At 36.3% G+C, this 20800-nt stretch overlaps 1 protein-coding gene across 2 annotated transcripts; it reads left to right on the top strand.

Moving 5' to 3' along the window:
* Positions 1-1347: 1347 nt before the first annotated feature.
* On the top strand, positions 1348-20267 carry LOC146487947 (RNA binding protein fox-1 homolog 3-like). 2 transcript variants are annotated; one of them, XM_085124855.1, is made up of 10 exons: positions 1348-1575; positions 10464-10691; positions 11319-11372; positions 12124-12216; positions 13302-13371; positions 14843-14954; positions 15414-15435; positions 16263-16297; positions 17084-17123; positions 18833-20267. In XM_085124855.1, the coding sequence occupies exons 1-10, from the start codon at positions 1351-1353 to the stop codon at positions 18932-18934; spliced, it is 981 nt and encodes a 326-aa protein (XP_084980981.1). In that variant the 5' UTR covers positions 1348-1350; the 3' UTR covers positions 18935-20267. The 2 variants fall into 2 exon arrangements, with proteins under 2 accessions (XP_084980981.1, XP_084980990.1); XM_085124864.1 differs by lacking the exon at positions 1348-1575 and adding an exon at positions 2596-2775.
* Positions 20268-20800: the final 533 nt, after the last annotated feature.

A 20800-nucleotide genomic window follows, 5' to 3' on the forward strand; every position in this document is an offset into this window, starting at 1 on the left:
TTGTCTGTCACGTTTCGACTGTTCAAAAACGAATAAAAACGTGAGGACGGATTTAAGGTAAGTCAATTTTATTCAGCTATAGTTAGTAAACGATCTAGTTTATATATAAATACGATGCGTTCCAACAGAAATTCTTTCAAATTCTAGACTGCGAGCAGTCGTAATGTTTCCTTCAGATCACCCACGCAAAGTGGCCGTCAAAATTATGCAAATTAGAATAGTGGAGAGGAGGGAAGATTTATCGCGCACGCGTCCGCGCGCGCTACAGACCTAGGCCTCAGAAGAAGAAGAAGAACTGGGAGCCTGCTCGTAGTCTTTTCAAGATCGCAACGGTGGGCGATGTTGCGTAACACTACAAAAGCAAATGGTATAAAACAGTGCGTGCTACGTACTACAAGAAAAAAAAGCAACACTGAACGAAAGTACCGGCCTCAACAAGACAAAAAAGAAAAAAGGAAGAAATCATGTAAATCCTTTTATTATTGCCGAGCTTGGACTGCCTGTGATTTCCTGGAGAATCCGTCTTCAGTGTCAAAAAGGCGTTTTAGCGTGGGCGGAGAGCCAAGCCGGAAAGGCAATTTAAAATGCGTTTTCAAATTTTCCGGATTATCGATCGTAGAAGGGGCCTAAGGGCTTGGAGCCCTCATATTTCTTTCTTATCACACAAATTTATTTATTTTTTGCATGGTAGCTTTTGGAATTATTTGGACTCTCAAGTTAGAAAGTTAAAGAAAGCTTTGAAAGTAAAGAAAAACGAGAAACACTTGCCGGTTTAGGAGGAAAATAATAAAAATAAATATTTATATATCGAAACGAGCGATATTGACGCAAAGTCCCAGTCAAACAAAGCACTCTGTTATCTTTGCTATCGTTTTGGCGAGTGAACTGTCTCAACTGAGCCGCTCAACCATTTTACCCTTTTTCCTTTGTTAACTGTAAAATATTTCATGTTAGTGGCTTCTTTTATTTTTGGCTGAATTTACACAGCGTGCTGTCAAAACAGGCAAACAATCCAGTAATATGCGGTATGGTAATTCGCCATTTAATCCCGTCTGTTTACGATACAGTAATCTTGTGTCGCGGGGCAGGTGTCATCAAAGTTGGTTTGGGTAGCAACAGTTTCTCTGCAGGGGATGGAGAGGATATAAATTTTAATACTAAGCAGAGTGAAATAAAAAGGCAAGAGCTATATCTTTTATAAAAGTGCATGACGTTTATCTAATTAAAATAATGTGTTGGTAGATTAGCTGCGCTTTTAAAACCGAAGGGAAACTATCTTCAAACGTAACTAAATAACCCCTCTTTCCCTCCCCTCCCTCAGTTACCATCATCACTTGTGACTGCTATTCCATGTGGTCGGCGGAAGGCGATTGGCGCGATTCCGGACAGTTTGAGTGGAGTCTGCATGCAAGTAGACAAGGAGGAAATTTCGGTTTCTTCTTTGCATTTTACGGTCGCTGCGGACAGATTCCGTCCGAATTATCGATGGAACAACAAGGTGTCCCCTCACTGTCGGTTGTGGCTGATTCATCGGTAAATGGAGCCGCAGAAATCGCGTCGAACTCTCAAGAACCGGTAAGACTTCTGCGGTTCAGCTGCCTCTATCTTTTGACATTTGGTTAATTATCGTAGTTCATCAACCCGTAGAAAAACCATGATCTAGTACCATACAGTTGTCAAAGGTTCAAAACAACAGAGAACTGTCAAGTGCTATTAGAAAGCTTCAAATCGGCGTCCATGTTTTCAATCCCCTTGTGCTGGAAATGTTCATTTCTAGAAGATCTTTTGGTCACGTAGGCGCGCGCGTACGATTGCCGGAAAGAAGTCAGCTGCAAATTGGCATCTTTTAACCGCTGCAAGGGCAAATTAAGATTTGTAAACTGTTTTGAAAATATTGTTACTTGTGTTTTGACACATTTGCATTTACGCACTAATGTTCTGATATACCGACGAAGAAATGATGAGAAGCTCTTTATTTTTGCAATCGATCGATCGTTCAATGACTTGCATACATTTAATATATCAGATGATGAGTTCCTTGCCTTTCAAGTTCATTAGTTTCAAAGGCATTTGGGAATAAAATGTTTTGACACTGAATTCTTTATCTGGGCAGTGAAGGCAAATGCGGCGTGCATTTCCGCATTTTGCAAATTCTACCGCGTTTCACGTACTGTTTACAAGAAACAAGCGATCAAAAAATCGATTAGTGAAATATATCGAGGCCGCATCCTTTGCATCCATCGATAAGCGGACTCTCTTTTTTTCTTATCAGATATTTTCAGGGAGAATATAACGGATAAAAATATTATCTCAACCTGTAGATAATACGACCTGTAGCAAATCATCCGCTACTAGCTTGCAGCTGGCCTGCTTCGACTTAATTTTGTCTTCGGCCAACTTGATCGACATGTTGTGATCGTAGGGTCCAAACTAAAGCTAATTGCGAACCAGTTATCTTTCGTGTTCATCTGTTATAAAAAGCATCTCTTGCCTACCGAAATAACCTGCGAAACTCATCCTCATTGAACTTTAATACCCAGACATATATCAAATGTCCACGATTTAGAGGGAAAATATTCATTACAATTCCGCATTCAACGGTATTCATTACCGAGGCATCAAAAACAGAATCGCAGACGTACTTGTATAGGCGGCAAAATATTGGTTTGTTTACCACTTGATCGTTTGAGTTGCCACTTGATTTGGATGGAGCACGTTCCAGAATACGTTTGCAAACTTTGTAGGAGCTCAATGCCGCCACAAGAGTTGTACCAGGTTTGAAATCATAAACATTCTTGTGCATCGCCAAACAACGTTAAAATTACTTGTCAGACAGCGGCGGTGCGTGATTTGTTAGAAAAGTTTACATTTAGACAAAAATACAGTTATTCATTACTGTGCTGTTAATAGTAGCTTTAAAGATGACTGGGATTCTGAATTCAGTAAGGATTAGATCAAGAATTATTTATACATAACAGCAAATTTTGTAATACTGACATTACTGACGATTTTTGAAATCAACATCAGGTTTTAATGAGTCTTGGAATTCGAGACAATTCTGTTTAATTTCCTGGTAACATCTGCATTTATATATGACATAATTATTCATAAAGTACACTGACAACATTTACAGGAATTATATACAATAATCACTAAGGGACCAGAATCCAGCAACTTGATATCATTGTTGGCAGATTTTTGAAGGATCAAGGATCTTGGGTGCGTCACTACTTACATTTTAGAATGCTAAAACTTCTTGGGTTTTGAATGACAATAATGGCAAATTATACAGGTACAGTGGAACCTCAATTTAACGAATTGACAAGGGACTGGGGAAGTCGATTCCTTGTATCAAGGATTCGCTGAATTGATGTTCTGGAGAATATCATTCGTTATACCAAGAACTTTGTTATGTAAAAGTTCTTTAAATCAAGGTTCCACTGTACTTACAAGTCAATCTGCCTTTAATTGAATGTTCATGATTCTGAAGATATTCAAGTGTCTACATGTACTTATACGAGGTGCCCACTTACATGTATGAGAGGTGCGAAATACACTTTATTATGTGACTGGAACCATAACGTAGTGTCCATATACATGTTCACTTTAGTTTAAATAAACGTCCCATAATAATAAACCTGGAGTGGCTAGGGATCACGCTTGTCTTCCTTAAAATTTGTAAAAAATTAGTTGAATTCTTAGACTAGATGCTGATACACATAACCTTAAAATTATCAATTATTATGCTGTTTGGCATCACCATAGGAAACAGATCCAGAGTACAGTAGTGGAACCCCAAATATGTGACAAAGTGTCAGGTATAATGAACAACTTCTCCAGCCCGGCTAAAGTTATACAGTTACAATGAAATCCCTGTTACAACAAGCACAATCCAGAAACCTGTTAAACATATTTAGTATACCTTTCTTTGCTCCAAAATATAAAAAATAAAAATGCATGTCATCATGCAGCTGAAATTGATGGTAAAACAGATTAGTAGAGATGGAAATCTCTAATCTGTCATATTTCGTTAGGAAAGACTGCACCATAGTGACATGTATGCCACTTCATCACCTCTGTCTCTAATATGGTTCTATCAACTTCTCAAATAAATAAATATTAACCAAACCCCAATATAACAAAGATTTTGTTAATTTTCCCACAAATTTGTTTTAATTGCATTCCATTTATAACAAACCCCTGTTACACTGAACACATTTTCATAGTCACATGGCACTTCATTTAACACTGGGGTTGCACTATTTTATGCTAACCAAAAACTGTGCTTGCATTCGAGTAACTATGCTGGACAAAAATTCCTCTTTTCTCAGATTCTTCCCCTACATGCTCCAACCTACCAACAAATTTGTTTTTGTTGGCGTTTCGTTTATAACAAACCCTTGTTGCATTGAACACATTTTTGTGGTCACTTAGCATTTTGTTACATGGGGTTGCACTGTTTTATGCTGCAAAAGAAGCGTGCTTGAATTAAAGAAATGCTGGACAAAAAATTATGCCTCCTCTCTCAGGGTCTTCCCCTGCACGCTCCAACCTTTGCTGCAACCGTTTGCAAGTTAACTGGATGAGCATGTACTTCTGTAAGAAAATGAAATCAGCAATCAATTTATCGGTATAAATTGTTGTAGAATAGCATTTTATGGAAGAATCATGGCCAGTACTTGTCCATGAAAGTAGTACCTTTAACATCTCATTGCATGAGTTTCTTTTGTCAAAAGTGTAACACTGTCGTCTGGGCTGTAAATTACATGCATATGCAGTATTATGCTGCAAAAATGTCAGTATTTTGCCGGCGTAATGCCTGGTGCTCCAGCTGCAGTTGCTGTAGTACATGTATGCTCAAAATTCTGTCCGCAGCATAGTGTATCAAATCCTAGAATTTTAGCTTTATTTTTGTTAAAAAAAGTGAGCACCCGTAAGATACATGTACCTGGATACTCTTCAAGCTAAAATCTTGCCAGGAGTGATTGGTGTTGGAAGGGGGATTTGTATGTGAGATTTGAGGGTATACATGTATGGGGGGTGGGCCGTGGGGGGGGGGGGGGTAGTGGAGGGCACTTACACTCAAATGTTATTGTACATGTATCTGATAAAATTCTAGTCATATGTTTAAGCTACAACTTGGGTGCTTACATCTATTCTAAGAGGACTTGTAACCCAAATTTAAACAGTTTCTGAAATGTGTTGAAGGTTTCAAATTAAATAGCAGTTTCATTGTTGCAGTGGTTTCCAATCTTCTACCCAAGCAAAATATATTTCTTTCATGATTTTAGAAAAATGATAATATTTGTACAAGGATGGCTTTTCATGTGTAAAATTTTAATTAGGAACAGTTTTTATCTAATGATCTAAAATATTGTTTTTGGTGTTATTTTAATTAATATTTCATAAGCATAAGCACAAAATTAAGCTTAAACATAATTTCAAGCTAAGAAGTACATGGTAATGTTTTCCTTGAGTTGAATAAGTAATTGCTGTTGTTTTTATTATTGTCTCACAATGGCATCAAAGTATTTGGAATTCATGCTGGAATGTTATGTTTTTGTAGTTTACATTTGTACAAAAATGACAAAACCACATGAAGAAAAACAAATATCTAAAATTAAGTATATAAACCAAAATCTGCAAAACAAGAAAGAAAATTAAGCATACAAAGAAATTTAAGTTAGTGATTAGCATACAGTAATTTTGTTTTTCGCTTTAATGCATTTACTGTATAATGTACATGTATTTGAGGATGAAGTCTCACACTTCACTCTCTGTACTTATATTCCCTCTTGGTATGTAATTTAGTTGACCTCAGTCACATCTGTATACCTTAGTTTTTCACCCCCTGCTGTAATTGGCTCAGAAACTAATTTGCAATGAATTAAGTAATGAGAACTGGAGGCGTAATTGTGTCTCATTTACTTCCTAATTATTAAAAGCTGTTTACTTCATTCACACTTTGTCATTCTTAAACTGATTTCCTGGTTGATAGACAACATGGATTTTTACAGCATTTATGTAAGTCTTGAATTTTGTTTAAACTTTATGGTAAAATGTCCTGATGCTATGTCAGCAGATCATTAATTCTGTCTGTGTGTTTTGCGATCACAATGCTATTGCCTTAGGCTTTTCTTTTTCTTTTTTTTTTTTTTTGGCCAAGATAACCCTACAGTTTCTAGGTGCTTTTTATGTCTTGGTAATGAATTTATCATGTTGAGTAGTTGGCCTATGTAAATTCATGTCAGATCTGTAGTTAACCCTGTTTTAGTATTTGCTGGGAAAATTTAGTTGATGGGAATGAAAAGCAGGGATTTTGTTAAGGCGTAACGTTATTAGTAAAATGCAAAACGTTTCCTCCACAACTTTCATTAATTTTGTATTTGAATCAGACCAATTACAGTATATACAAGGAAAATTTACAAATAGAATGAGGCAAAAAAAACCTATTTTCTTCAACCATTAATACTGATCATATCTCTTTTCAATGTGTTTTATTAAGCTTGGACATGGTTGAGGTCTTTTTAAGAATAACATTCATGAATATTCTTCAACTAGCTGTTTTCATTTACAGTTCAATCAGATAAAAAAATTCTCACACATAGGAAAAGGCTTTTGATGCATTCTACTGGATAATGCATGCTTTTTGTCACTATTTCCGTTCTCTTATCACTGAAATTAAGTGAAAGAAAATTTATTTTACTAGACATGTCCAGTGTAGTTATCTTTTCACACAAAGACACTGGTTTTGGAATTTTTGAGGCTTAAACTAGTGAGTTCTTTGTAGTGGGCTTACCATTGGTTGTTGATTCAAGTAAATCATTTGAGCTACATTAGAATGTAACAATGACTTAAAAATCTCCAATGAAACAACTCCTTTTTGTTACAACTCTTGTAAGCTGATATCCCACAGTCTGGATTTTTTTTAACCGAAATCACCTTTAATATGATAAAAATGTACTCAGCTTGATAATCCTTTTATGGGTTTTTAATTTGGTTTGAGATTATGACTGTAGTCTTTGTGAATAAGTTGGCTATATACATGTACAATGTATGTAAAGTATAATGAGCTATTTCATCCATTGTGAAAACAATGCTTGTCAACAATGGTGACAAATTTCTTTTTGAAGGGGCATTTTTGCAAGTACAGTCAGCTCCCTTTATTGCGGACACCCTCATGATGGCGAGTTAGTGTCCTTAATAGCAAGAGTCCATAATAACAGGAATTTATTTCAGTCAAACGTCTGTACTCTATTTTTGCCAGGGATTTAGCTGTTGTCCATATTATTGGGGTGTCTGTAATAGCGAGGTGTCCGTAAGGTGAGAGTTGACTGCATAACTGAAAGTTTGGGATTGGAATGCTATTGGGGTGGTCCCCATGGCAGATCTTTGGTTGTACCACATAGTATTTCTTTGTTTTTTCTGTTGATTGTGTATTGAACTTATCAGAAATTAAGAGAAGGACAGAAAAGTACAAATGAATTCAGTGATTGTAATATATATAGGAGAGCTCCACTGAAAACCGCCTTGGTGAGTTGGACCCCATCATTAAATATCATTGTTATTATTATTATTATTATTATTATTATTATTATTATTATTATTATTATTATTATTATTATTATTATTATTATTATTATTATTATTGTTTAATTTGGAGGGCAAAGAGAACAGATTAATGCAAAACAAAATCGTTATATTTTTTTCCAATGGAAGTTATTGATTTTTTATGACAAGAATCTTGGTCGAGTGAAATGTTTTTGTTATATTTTATTTCTTAATTGCTCGCATTAAATGTAATTGCAGACACATCAAGTGAACATTAGTTTTAATTTCTAACCTAATTTCTTTCCATGATCAGTAATAGACCTCATTAGCACAAATAAGTGTTGTAGCTAGGTGAAAATAGTTCATTTATAGATGTAAAAAAGAAAAACAGTTGCTGTCATACAAAGACTTACGTTGTTGCGGTCGTCACGTTTTACACAGTAAATTACATTTTATTGAATATTTTTTGCTATGTACACAAAAAGTAGTAACTGTGTCTTCTGAGTATAACTATTCCTTGTTCACAAGATTCACTGCAAATTCTACCAACATCATGGTGATGTTAAGCTTTGTTTTGTGACAAGAAATTAATTGTACTGTTATGTCTCTTTTTGCTGTGTTAAAATGTTGAACTGGATTACGGTACATATTTAATATTTATAATTAACATTTTTCTATTACAAACTAAACAACTTTTAACTTAGATTATATTTGAAGTTTTTGAAAATCTTGAGAATTTATAATTTTCATGTATGTTTGTGGAATAAAATACGCTCAATGTAGCAGCATCCTTTGTTTTGTGACAAAAATGGTCAAGACATTAATGAACCTTAAATCTTCAAGTGGAAGCAGCTGGTAGGGGCACTGGTCTTAAATTATTTACATGTTGTGGGGAAACTACATTAGAGAGTTTAGCAGTGTTCTAAACTACATGTGCATGCAGGGGTCAGGGAAGAAACTCAGGATTTTTATCATGGAGGTATAGTGTTCTCTGATAGTGTTGTATTTTTGAGCTAGTGTAAACCTAAATTACATGACTGTATGGTTCATGAACCATTGTATATAAGCAAGGATCTTTGTTTGAAGCTTATATCTGTGTTCTATCCTCTGGATAGAATGGTTCACGTCAGAATGATGTAGGTAATAATTATTATGTCGCAGTTTGAGCGGTGGAAAATATGGTATACTTGTTTAATTTCTGTTTCTCTATTATGCTGTAGTCACTTAAATTAATAGACCAGTTCCCTACGGTACTTTTCCTCAGGGCCGCCAAAATCATATCTTTGTTTGACAAGAACCTTATCAACCAAGCAGAGCTTAATATAAAGACCATAATCTAATTCTTGATATAGAGCTAACTGTGACAAAGTGTTATCATAACATAGTTTTGCTTGATAAATTTCAAATGAATGTACTAGCAGGGGTGATTTGCAATATTATAACAGATGAAAATACAAATTCATTGTTTATTCTTGTGTTTGAATAGAAAGGAACTATACTTGCATTGTCTTCACAAGGAATCAGGGTATACTGATATAATTGACTTTATTGGCAATTCATGCATGTCTCCGTTGAAAGGAAAGTTTTTGAGCCCTCCTATTAAATGAATTTTTACAACAATTGATGGATAGAATGAAGTTGTTTTAATTTGTGAGAGAAAATATCTTGAAGTCCACCTACATGTAATTGAACTTAGCAATCTAATTTATAGTGACCTAATATGTTTTGACTTGAAACTACTGTGGGCAGGTAATTATGTTAGTTTTGGCTTGTCTACCTGTTAATTATTAACATTTGTTAGTAAGAAATTGTTCTTGACACAAAGGGGTGAAAGAAGTTGTGAATTATTTAACAGGGTTTGCAGACTTCAATGAAAGGTTTAACTTAATTTGTATTTTCCTTTTTTCCATAAAAAAATATTGAATTTAAATCCTTTCTTAAAATAATGTGAAATAAATGGACATTAAATATTTTGTTTTCTACCCCCACCCCCACCCCGCCCCCCTCCCCCCAAAAAAAGAAAAAAAAGAAGAAAAGGAAATAACCTTTTAACCGATTATTGATTAAATGTTACATTTTGTCATCTGTATTTCTTTTGGCCTGTTAATTTTAGGGTATGAGGTACACTCTACTGTATTTGAAATAATTATAACCCTTTTATAACCACAATAGTGATCATCATCTAATTTCTCCTTACAATCTCACTTGATCAAACAAACAGGTGATGAGAACAAAGAAATGATCACCAAGATAAATTTTTTATGTTTAAACACATTCTCCTGGTAATAATTACCATAAAAAAAACAACAACATGGAGAACAGTGATGAGAATGTATATGTTGATACTGAGACTTGTACGATGGTAGACAATGTCCCTTAGCACACTCTGCCTTAGAATTATTATGCTACATGTGTATGGTTGTAGTTTTGGTCCAGCTAAGTACTGTACTAATAATAATCAATGGTTTAACTTAAAATGGTAGTGTCACTTTGAATAGCCAAGAGATATATATATTAGTACACTTATCTTTAGAAACATTGAAATAATATTGTTTCGGTTTTGTTAATTAGTAACAAACCTTTTCAAAAAATGTGTACATTAAACTGAAATGTAAAGATTGCCCTAAAATGAAAGTGAATGTATTAATAATTTTAGACCAGCAAAAAGGAAACTTAATCCAATGTTAATGTTTTTAGGCTTTTTTAATCAAATAATTTTTATTTAATGATTAGTCACATTGGTAGAACTTGTTTGAGTTTGGTCTCCTTAGGACAGCTTTCAGGGCTGGTGTCCTTACAATGAAGATTTTCTTACAGTTTTTATCTGAGCAAGACTCAACTATTATAAAAGTAATATAATTATTAAATAACTTATAATTATTATTTAATGATGTGTTTAATCTTTTCAACAGGTCAGCAATGGTGTTCAATACACTCAGCCTCTAGCTGTGCAACCATATGCAGAAGTTGCTGTGCCGCCATCCATAGATACAACACATCAATTACAGTTACAGACACAGACACACCAACTTCAGCCAACTGAAGTCCTCATACAGAATGGCGACACAGGACCCAAGAGATTACATGTCACAAATATTCCATTCAGATTTAGAGATCATGATTTAGTGCAAATGTTTGGAGTAAGTAATTTGATTTGAAATTATACAGGTAATTTGAATTGCCTTTAATACTTACATGTATTGTAGGAAATATCCCATTTTACAGTTGTGTGCATAGCGACCTGGCTTGGCTGGAGTTGACTTTGTTGGATATAAACCTTGCTGCTTTTCATATTATTTTAATAATTTACCTCATTTGAATGACGGTTAATTAATAAGCTCTTCCCTCACCATCTTAACGTGATAATCTGAAATATACTTTATTTAGACTCAAATCATTTGGAGCTTGTTACTGTAGGCCCGTAGCCCAAATCGCTTAAATTATGTATCAAGTTACAAATGTAAATTAAACCAACTAAAAGAAAGCATACAATGCAATTGTGAAGTGTTGGTTAGTTATTGTCAAATAAGACCAATAATCTTTTATTTCGAATTAAAAGTGATTGTATTTACATATTAAATTTTAAGTGTCATCCCTGTACTTCCCAAAATGAAGTTAACTGAATCTTTGCAATTACGTGACTTCTCAGCTAGTGGATATTTAAATAGAATATTACATTATTTAATTTCAGGATTTCCTGACATACATGTACAGTGTGATGTATGATAAACAGGCTTTGCTTACTACTCATTTAATCTTTTTTACAGCAATTTGGTAGTCTAGCAGATTGTGAAATAATCTACAATGAACGAGGGTCCAAGGTGTGTATCCTGTAGCTGCGAGAAATTTATGTACAATACGTGTATCAATATTAAAGTGATGGGTAGGAGAAAATGAAGCCAAACTTTTATAAAAACCTCCAGAATCCCCATGGACAAGAACCCCCCCCCCCCCACTCCCCCAAACAATACCCAGGCAACTGAACCACCCCTAAGAAAATAGTGAAGTCACATACAAGTCACAGGTTACACACACACTGGCCAGAACTTAGCCCTGTCTCTGTCAAATGAAGTAACTAGGAGTATCATCCAACCCAAATGTATATGCTGGGTTACCCCCTTGGGTACGAGAGATAACGTTTCTTTGCCTAGGAAACAACACGGGAGCAGCTGAGAACTACTGCTACTGCTACTCCTACTCCTACTGCTGCTTCCATTACTACTATCCGAAAAAATAACGGTCAGAATCTCATTTAAAAAAAGTGCATTGTACTGGGTGAAGTTTTCAATTCTGAGGTTGAATATCAAACCCAAAAAATCCTTTCTTCCTTTTTGTTCTTTTAAACAAGAATTATTCCTTGGGGGCTAAACCTCTGATTATTTATTTATTTCTTTGTTTATTTATTTATTTATTTAACTGACTAATGCTGAATAATATTATTGGGACAAAGACAGTGACATTTTACTGTTAAATCATTATTTTACTAGAATTTAATATTTTTATATTAAAATATAAAATTAATGCTTTCTAGCTTGGGATCACTGATTCTACCAAAAATGTTTGTATATATAGGGCTTTGGATTTGTGACATTTGTGAATTCTGCCGATGCCTTGAAAGCGAGAGAAAAGCTGAATGGGACTATAGTGGATGGACGAAAAATAGAGGTTTGAAATTAGCCTTTTTTTGCAGTCCATTTGTTTGCATTATGTTTTCATCAATCTTCTCCTCAAAACCAGTTGAAGGGTTTGGTGGAAAGTGAGTGTTCTTGACAACCTTGTCCCAATACTCTACAACAACAATTTTTATTAGAAGCTTAAAAATACATACAATAATGTCAAATTTTTCAGAGTGAAACTTAACCATCTGTCAAAAATGTGTGGTTACAATGTATCCCCAGTTTCTTTTTGGATTAATTTTCAGTATAGCCCTTGCTTAAATGTGTAGGTATGCTTTTTGCACATCTATATATATAGTCATACATGTAAGCTGTGCAATAAGACCTTAAAGTTTGTGTTAGGAAGCACATTACTTAAGAATCATCAATTTCTTGGACCATCCCATATGCCCTGTAGCAAATGGGGGCACAGTCTTAAGAAGACATGAATTGACAGATTAACTTATTGCAAGAAACTCGACAAACCAGGAGAAAAGAAAATTCAATGATTGATTGATTTCTTTTGTTTCGTTGCAAACAGCGAACAAATTAAAGTAATCAGTCATAATTCACTGGTTACAGTTTTTCAGTTCATGAGGAAGAAGTTATAAGCAGCAACTCTGTTGGGGCAAATTGAAGAACTGTTCAAATTTTGCTTTCTTCCTGGAAGAAAACATGGCTAAGATGGCAGAAAACCTTCCCTCTCCTTCCCCCTGTGAAATTTGCAAGTGGGTGTTTCTCAAGTCAACATGTTTGTCCAGTGTTGTTTAAATTAAAGCATTGTTGAGGCCAAACTATAAACTTTTACTTGTACATGATAACCTGTGTGTATTATGAAGGTAAATTGGACTTTTAGACCAAATCATGAGTTACACTAAACCCCTCATACATGTATTAAAAGACATGATAATATTTGAACAATTTTTGTATACAAGATTGTCACTTACACCCATTTTCCACTGCGCTCTGTCTCAATCCATGTTCATTGTTGCGATAATTAAAATTAAACTCGAAATTTTCACACAAACCATTGTCACATTTTATTCCTGCATGTGTTGCATGATTTCACATTGACATTGATAATTTTTCACTTAGGTTAACAATGCAACCCCTCGACCGCACGCCAAAAAAAGTCCGGGCCAAAATCGAGGACCCTATACCAATGGTACAGCATGCTTTGTTCCTTCCCCTTACTGTTTCATTGATCTGTAGTGGCATGTACAGTACTGTGTGTAAGAGAATGCATGTGTCCTCCTGTGTATTTTGGAGAACTGATTTGCAGATAAGTATTTGTGTGTAACTTACCATATAGTTCCAAAAGTAATTATCATACAGTAGTTGCTTTCTTGCGTTAGCATCTATTTTAGGGTAACTAAAACAAGTAACAAGTATCTTCTGGTCTATAATGTCAATAAAACAATGACAAATGTAAAAGCCATACACGAGTAAGATGTCTTAACTGACAATAGGGCTAATGTCAAACTGATAATTAAGAATGTTATTGAAAAAGCCTTTTGAAAATTTATATATCGTAACAAACGAAAATGTTTATTAGTGAAATTCATAAGTTTTTTTAATCAGGCACTTTATTTGCTGTTTTCAATATTTTTAAAGCCTGTAAGTTTATTCCCTTGTTACCTTGTTGAAATTTACTCTTACCATTGTTATTTTCACTACGCTTTCGTTATTTTGTTCATAGTTGCATCTTTCAGATATACTGTACTTTATTAAGAAACATCAGATTTTTCTATTACTTTTGGGAAACTACAGTCGTACATACAGCAAGTCATTACTTTGGAACTTTATGGTAGTGACTAAATTGCTTACTAAATATCTTTTATATGTTTATAATAAATAAGTAACTTTTTTTGTACTGAGGTTTTTTTAGTATACCACAACTGTGTTGTAACTGGTAAATGACAAACTCGAACATTAAAATTAGGGACTTAAACATAAGGGCAATTCAATAACTTGATGCACACCAAAATTTAATTAATTTAGATTCACCACACCTTTTAACGTTGTACATGTAGTGTTGTAGCACTGAAGAAATTGAAATGATTTGGACATTTTTCCTTGATGAATTAGGTTATAGGGCTTCAACTATGTTATCATTAAAAGTTAACTGAAAATCTCAAAGACAGTTAAATTAATTTTGGTGAAAAAAGTTTGTTATGCATTGATACATCGTATGCTGTACTGAAGATTGGACAAATGAAAAGGGTGACATTGTAAACCGATAATTAACTAACTTTTGAGCTTCAATCCTAAAATGATCAGTCTAAATTAGTTTGTCCTGTTTATTGTAAAGTTCATTCTGTAAAGCATTATTATTTGAGTATTTTTTTTACAAAACCAACCCACTCCATTTCTGTGCAAGTGGTTCTTGATTCTGTTTGGCTTTAAAGCAAAGAAAGTTAACTGTGTTAACAGCATCTGCATATTTACTGCAAGTAAGACAAAACTTTCAATCAAGTTGTCAACTATTTAAATAACTATCAGTGCTTTACATGCATAGACTACAGTAGGTATTGTTCTTAAACTCTTGTTATTTTTTTAAAGCTGCTTATGAGTGTTTTGAGTTAGAAGTTTATTGGTCTCCAGCACAAAACAGTTAACATACTTCTGTTTTTCAGGTACCACTTTCCGTGGTATGAGAGGTGTTCGTCGAGTGTCTCCTGTGAACAAGTTTAGTACTCGGACCATTCAACCTCCACAGGTGCCAGCGTATAATGGCACTTACACCGGGTGAGCACTCAAATGTATCTAGATATGTATCGTTGTCAAGCTACAGTGGTATTACGGTTTGGAGAAGGAAGACAGACGCAGGGTGTTTTTAAATGGCTCACTCCTGTCCAATGCCCCCTCCCATGCCACCTTCCCGCAGCTTAACACCAATGCAGTGTATGTATACATCCTACTTCTGTCCCCCTGACTTCGATCCCTGTTCCTACTCCCTCACTCCCTGTGCTTTCGACTTGTGCTGTGTAAACTGAGCCAACAGGATGTGTGATTCGTAGTTAAATGACAGTTAAACAAATAATAGGCACTCACTTTCATATCGTACACTAGATTGCATATACGTGTACACCTTCTTAATGAGAAGAATTTCCGATGGTTCCTTCAGGTATTTAGTAAAATCCCTTGTTGCAATCATACATCTATAAGAGCTAATTTTTTTATGTGGTTGTCTTGTCTTTTTTGCAGGAGTTATGATGGATATGATCAGGTATTGACCCGCAACAGTTCCTTTAGTCTGTCCACATTAGAAGCATGGTGAAGTAATATTGCAATTCAAAGGTCTACCATAGGTTTAGATTTTGGATTTAATTGAGGGCCTTACACCATCTTTGTGTTGTGTTGTTTGGCTGAGAACAGTTCTTCTGTTTTCTCTCCATTAATTAAAGGGGCTACATAATGGGGATGTTTTCAGTTTTGGTACTGTACCAAAACTGAAACTAAATACCTTTTCTCTCGTTACATAATGCTCACAGAAATCCAAGAGAAAGACATCAAATTATTTTCTCAAAAAGTGGGCAAATGATAATCAGTTTTCGTCAATCTTTAGGAGGCACAAGGGAAGGCCTTGAAAACATTGGCCATTTCTACCCCCTACCATCTGTGGCTAAAGAAACTTATAAATAGTTTCACTGCACCAGTATAGTAACTTTAAAAACAGAAGTCTTATTTCTAGATTTCCATTAGTATTTCTCTAACTTTTCAAAATGTCACTAAAACAACTGACAAAGTCCTTTTGAGGTGCTCTGGAAAGTGAAGCCGGTTACTAAAATGGCTGCCAATTTAAAATTCTTTTGTATAATTATGAATTCTTCATGTAAATGGACAGACTAACGGTGATTGAGTTGACTCTCAAACCAGGTTAGAAAAGTTATAATTTAAACGCCTTCAAAGGAATGATAAATTTGAAGCAATTTTCTCAGGTTTCTGTTATTAATAGCAATACAGTAAAGAGCACAGTGATTGTAGTCAATGTTTTCTTCTGTCTCCTGTTTTACTTATAATCTGACTAATCCTGTGCATGGTCTTCTCTCTCAGACATATGGTGCCAGGAGAATAGGAGGGTTTACAGGGTAAGAAAGCAACAGTTTGAGCTCCTTTTGTTTCTTGGATCTCTGAAAAAATACAAGTAGCGTGAAACTTAAATAGCTTCATTCACTTGAAGCCAATCCAAAATGATGGTCTGCATTAGCAATTTTGCATTCACTTAAACCAGTCTTCTAATATTTGCTTCACGGTTTGAGTTACAGTCGAGCCTCCCCTAAACGGACACCCTTGGGGCCAGAAAAAGTGTCTGCTTAAGAGAGTCCTGTGTCCGCTTATAGGAGGTTAAAAACTGTAGTGTTTGTACTGTATGTAGCTGAGAACATGACCAAGTGTCCGTGTACGAGAGGTGTCCGCCTACAGGAGGTGTCCGTTAGCGGAGGTTCGACTGTAGCTGGTTATCTTCTGTTACGAAATCAATGTAAACCCTATTGATACTTCTTGGGATCTCCTTTGGTTTTGTGTTTAAATACAGTAAAAGCCCGTGAATAAGATATTGTATGTACAGTGTACTATACATACATGTAAGAAAGGGACCACACTCATATTGAACCAGTTGTTGGGCCAATCACAAACACCTTTTCCTCTGAAGAAAATAAGAAGCTCTTGAAGAATCTACATGTAAATAGCCTACACACGCAGTCGACACCAAATATATAAGAACGTCTTTAGGCTAACCTGTAAAAATCAACCCAGGTTCTTATAGTCGGGTTTTTACTGTACGCTGGCTGTACAACCGAAAACATCACTGACACATTATATTACAGGTGTTATGTAGTATTCCTATTTAACTGATAACCTCTGTTCATCAACAGATATGAAGCAGCAGCACCCTACGGAGGTGGATACGGCCCGGTAAATGGCTTGTTTACTTGTGTTAATTGTAAATGTAATACATTGTAAATAGAAATGGGAAGTTTGGGAGCCCCTTACGGGAACTACGGGAACACTTGCTGCGGTTTCGCTGGCTTTCGAAACTCAGAAAACGTGTTTTCTCTTAAATATCCTGTTTGTCTTTTTAAACGTCTGCCTCTTTTCCATTACAATGTTATTATTGAATGAGAACTACAAATTATTGAATGAGATGTAAAATCCAGTCAAGATCACACGTAACATCATTTTCGACCTGCCACTCTCCGTGTGGACGTAGAAAGAAAAAACCATGGTAATGAAGTTGGTATAAGCTGTGTAACCACATTAAGATATACAAGGTACAAATTGGCAGGGGGAGAGTGTCCACTGGCACTCCGCATGTTCCCCTGGGATGACAGCTGAGGGCGTGAATGGCCAGGCCATTGCAGCCTTCTTACCAAAGCTTCCCGTTTAAACAATAAGTTCCCCTATAAAAGGGCCTTCTCCATTTCACACCTTTGGGATGTGAAATAGAATGTCTTTAACGTCTTTTAAACGTGATACATTCATGATTCCTTCGAAATTCGTATTTAAAAGTCCCAAAATAAAACGACAGCAATTTAAGATTCAGATTTCTACTCCTCCCTTAAGAGGTGTCGAGTTCGAAAATTAAGCAGATGTCGATCAGTAATGGTCGTGGAGAAGCTGCATGTTACCCTTGAAGTTGATTGAAAACTTACGGTGAGGACTCGAATAATTGTGAAGGTAATTTGGCCGCCGTAAAGAGAACGTTAGCCCTTCGCTCTGACGACGGGCTCGCGCGGGAAACGCCTTATAGCTGACCCCGAGCAAACTAGAAACCGAAGGAGAACTGCGTAATTGTTTTGGCATATCCCAAGGACAAATCCATTTAACAATGAAATACAGCAAAAACGATTGCAATTCGCCTCGCACGCGCTCCCAGGTTAGTCTATTTGAACAGTACAGTGTTTCTGTCGAGGGTCTATCGGCGGATAGTTGCCCCGCGAAAATGCGATATGCTTAACACGAACATTAGTCTAAAGAGCGAAGCTTCGAAGCATTATACGCTAGTTTAAGAACATCAAATTTCCAGGGGGCAACTATCAGACCTATATCAGACCTGAGGCAGAAACGTTATATTGTTTTTATTGTCCACCATTCTTTTTTTTCCGCACAAAAGTCACCAAGACTGGTGACGTACCAATCACCGATTTGACCTTTTCGGCGAAAGGTTGAAATGAAAAAGACGAATGATCAAAGTAGAGAATAAACATCCCATGGACCTAACCTGTTTGTTAATGGAGGGAGGCTTTTACGTGTACAAGTACTTTTCATCCGGGCATTTTCGCCAGATTGACACTGATGGTAATGTCTCTCCGAGTTTCTCCGCGGATGAACGTTCCCATCACGTGATCAATTTTTGGAGAAAATGTTGTGGTGCTGTGGTGAACTATAACGAAAATTAGATCGCCCTAATGTAGCCAATCAGATAGCGGGTTTGCGTAATAGTCGGTCAATGGGTTATGCTTACAGCAATCTCGAACCCAGTGTCCTCAGGCTCTTTGGCCAGCCTGGCGACTAACCGTTGGCCAAAGAGCCTGAGGACTCTGGGTACGAGATTGTGCTTTCAGCTGATAGTTGACAAGAGCAGATCCTTCTTTATTGTAATCTCCCTCTTGCTTTTCTTACAGGCAAGCGCGTATGCTGCTCCTGCACCAGCATACCGTCCAGCGGCTCCACCCCAGGCATCCGCAGCAGGTTACACCACGGGCTACAGATATGCACCATATTGATCACGTGACCACTACCGTATTGTATACTCATGCACCATTCCATATCATCCAGGAAGTAGCCACAAATAATCGATTTTCAATTGTTGCTGTTCCCGTGTACATGGAAAAAGAACCTAAGTTGATTGCGTATGGATGTGGCAACTATGTAAATAGAAATGCGGCTGAGATTCCGTGTTGAAATTCAGTGGAAGATAGAATTCTCAGAGATGAAGGATGTATTGTACAGGATTAATTTCAATCTTAGTAGAAAAGTACTAGACGCACGTGACGTTTTTGACTGATTTAGAAACAGAGGTAGACAGCGAGATTTCTTAGACTCTCAAATCATTTCAGTAAAATATGTATACATCGATGTTTTCTATGGAACAATTTCGTTCCCAGCTGATTCTCTCCGTTAGGGTAGTAAAGAACTTCTTTCAGTCGTGGGTCCGATGGTCCCCTCTACGGTTTGTTTTCATTTCATCGTGTGCGTGGCAAAGATAGTACTGTTTTGAAAATGGCAGCCAAAAAGAGGTAAATAACGTCTACGCACGCGTGAGCCCTTGGCACGAAAGTCGAGCTTGAAGTTTGCAGACATCGTGTCCGGAGTCACGAAGTGCTTACTGAGCGGCTCGAGGTCGTTTTCCATCGAGAGAATAAGTTTTGAAAACTTTGTAAACACCTTGGAAATTAGATTATAAATCTCCCTCCGAATTCAAGTCATTTTCCGTGCCCTTGAGCCCGTGATCCTGGCCGCATGCCAGTAACGAAGTGAATAAGTTATTCAGCTCTGTCATGGCAGCCAAATGTGGCCGAAAGGGCTTTTCCAGTTACAGAAAGGAAGCAAAAGCTTGGCTTTTTTTCTTTTTGTTTCTTGTGTTACCTTTTTTTGCGTTGTTTAGACAACCAGGTTTACTTTACTTTAGACTTCTAAGCATTTTCTCTTTCCGTAACCAAGAACAGATTTTCCTTGAACCAAACGGACAGACGAAATAATTTTTTACGGATACATCATTAACATCCCCACGCGTTTTGTGGGCTCAGTCAACGTGTATGCAGACTAACGACACAAAACGACAACACTGGTTTTCATAGTCCCTCTCTGTTAAGGGAGCGTAGAAATAACACCACAAATAGGGAAACATTTCATATATGATTGTCGTTAGTAGTTTATACTTACGTCTGTGTAATTACAGAATCAAGCAAACTGTCTCTTGCATAATGTACAGAAGTGTCTCTTTTGCATAATGTACAGAAGTGTAAATTATTCTTAGGCCATTGAAGTTCAAATGTACATGTAGGGTTTCTTAGTCGCTCACAGCGTATGAGTAAGATAAAGGTGAAACATTTTGAAGATGTTTGTTCTTATTCATTTTCTCCTTCTGGCGGGGTGGTGGGGGGGCGTCTTTTTACAAGGAAGTTACACAACTGTACTCTACTTACGAACACCCCCCCCCCCTTTCCTGTCAGAGTCACTTATTGTCTTCAGAAGGAAGAACAGAGTCAAACACAAAGGAGCAAGAAGGAACATTTGGTGGGAGGTAGTCACGAAAAGATTTGTCCCTGCTTGGTAGATCAGAGGCAAGTCGGTTGCCAATAGAAGCAAAATGGCGATTGAGTATATTAGCATTTTCTAGGGGATCATGGGATATCCCCTGATTTAGAGGGCGTTTCATTGCCGCAATCACTTTCGAGTTTTTCTTTTTACGGTTGATCAAATATACTGTAGTCACAAACAGTCGACAACGGAAGATTAAAAAGTTTGGCGGTTTCTGAGACGAACATGGAGAACTTTAAAATTAGGTACTTCTGTTAATATGTTCTTTGGGCCGACAGAGGCTTGTTACCATGAAAGGAATTTTGCCCCTTCAATTGGATCGAGAGCAT

This window comes from Pavona decussata, unplaced genomic scaffold (assembly GCF_977016875.1).
Source record: "Pavona decussata unplaced genomic scaffold, jaPavDecu1.1 SCAFFOLD_12, whole genome shotgun sequence".
Classification (NCBI taxonomy): Eukaryota; Metazoa; Cnidaria; class Anthozoa; order Scleractinia; family Agariciidae; genus Pavona; species Pavona decussata.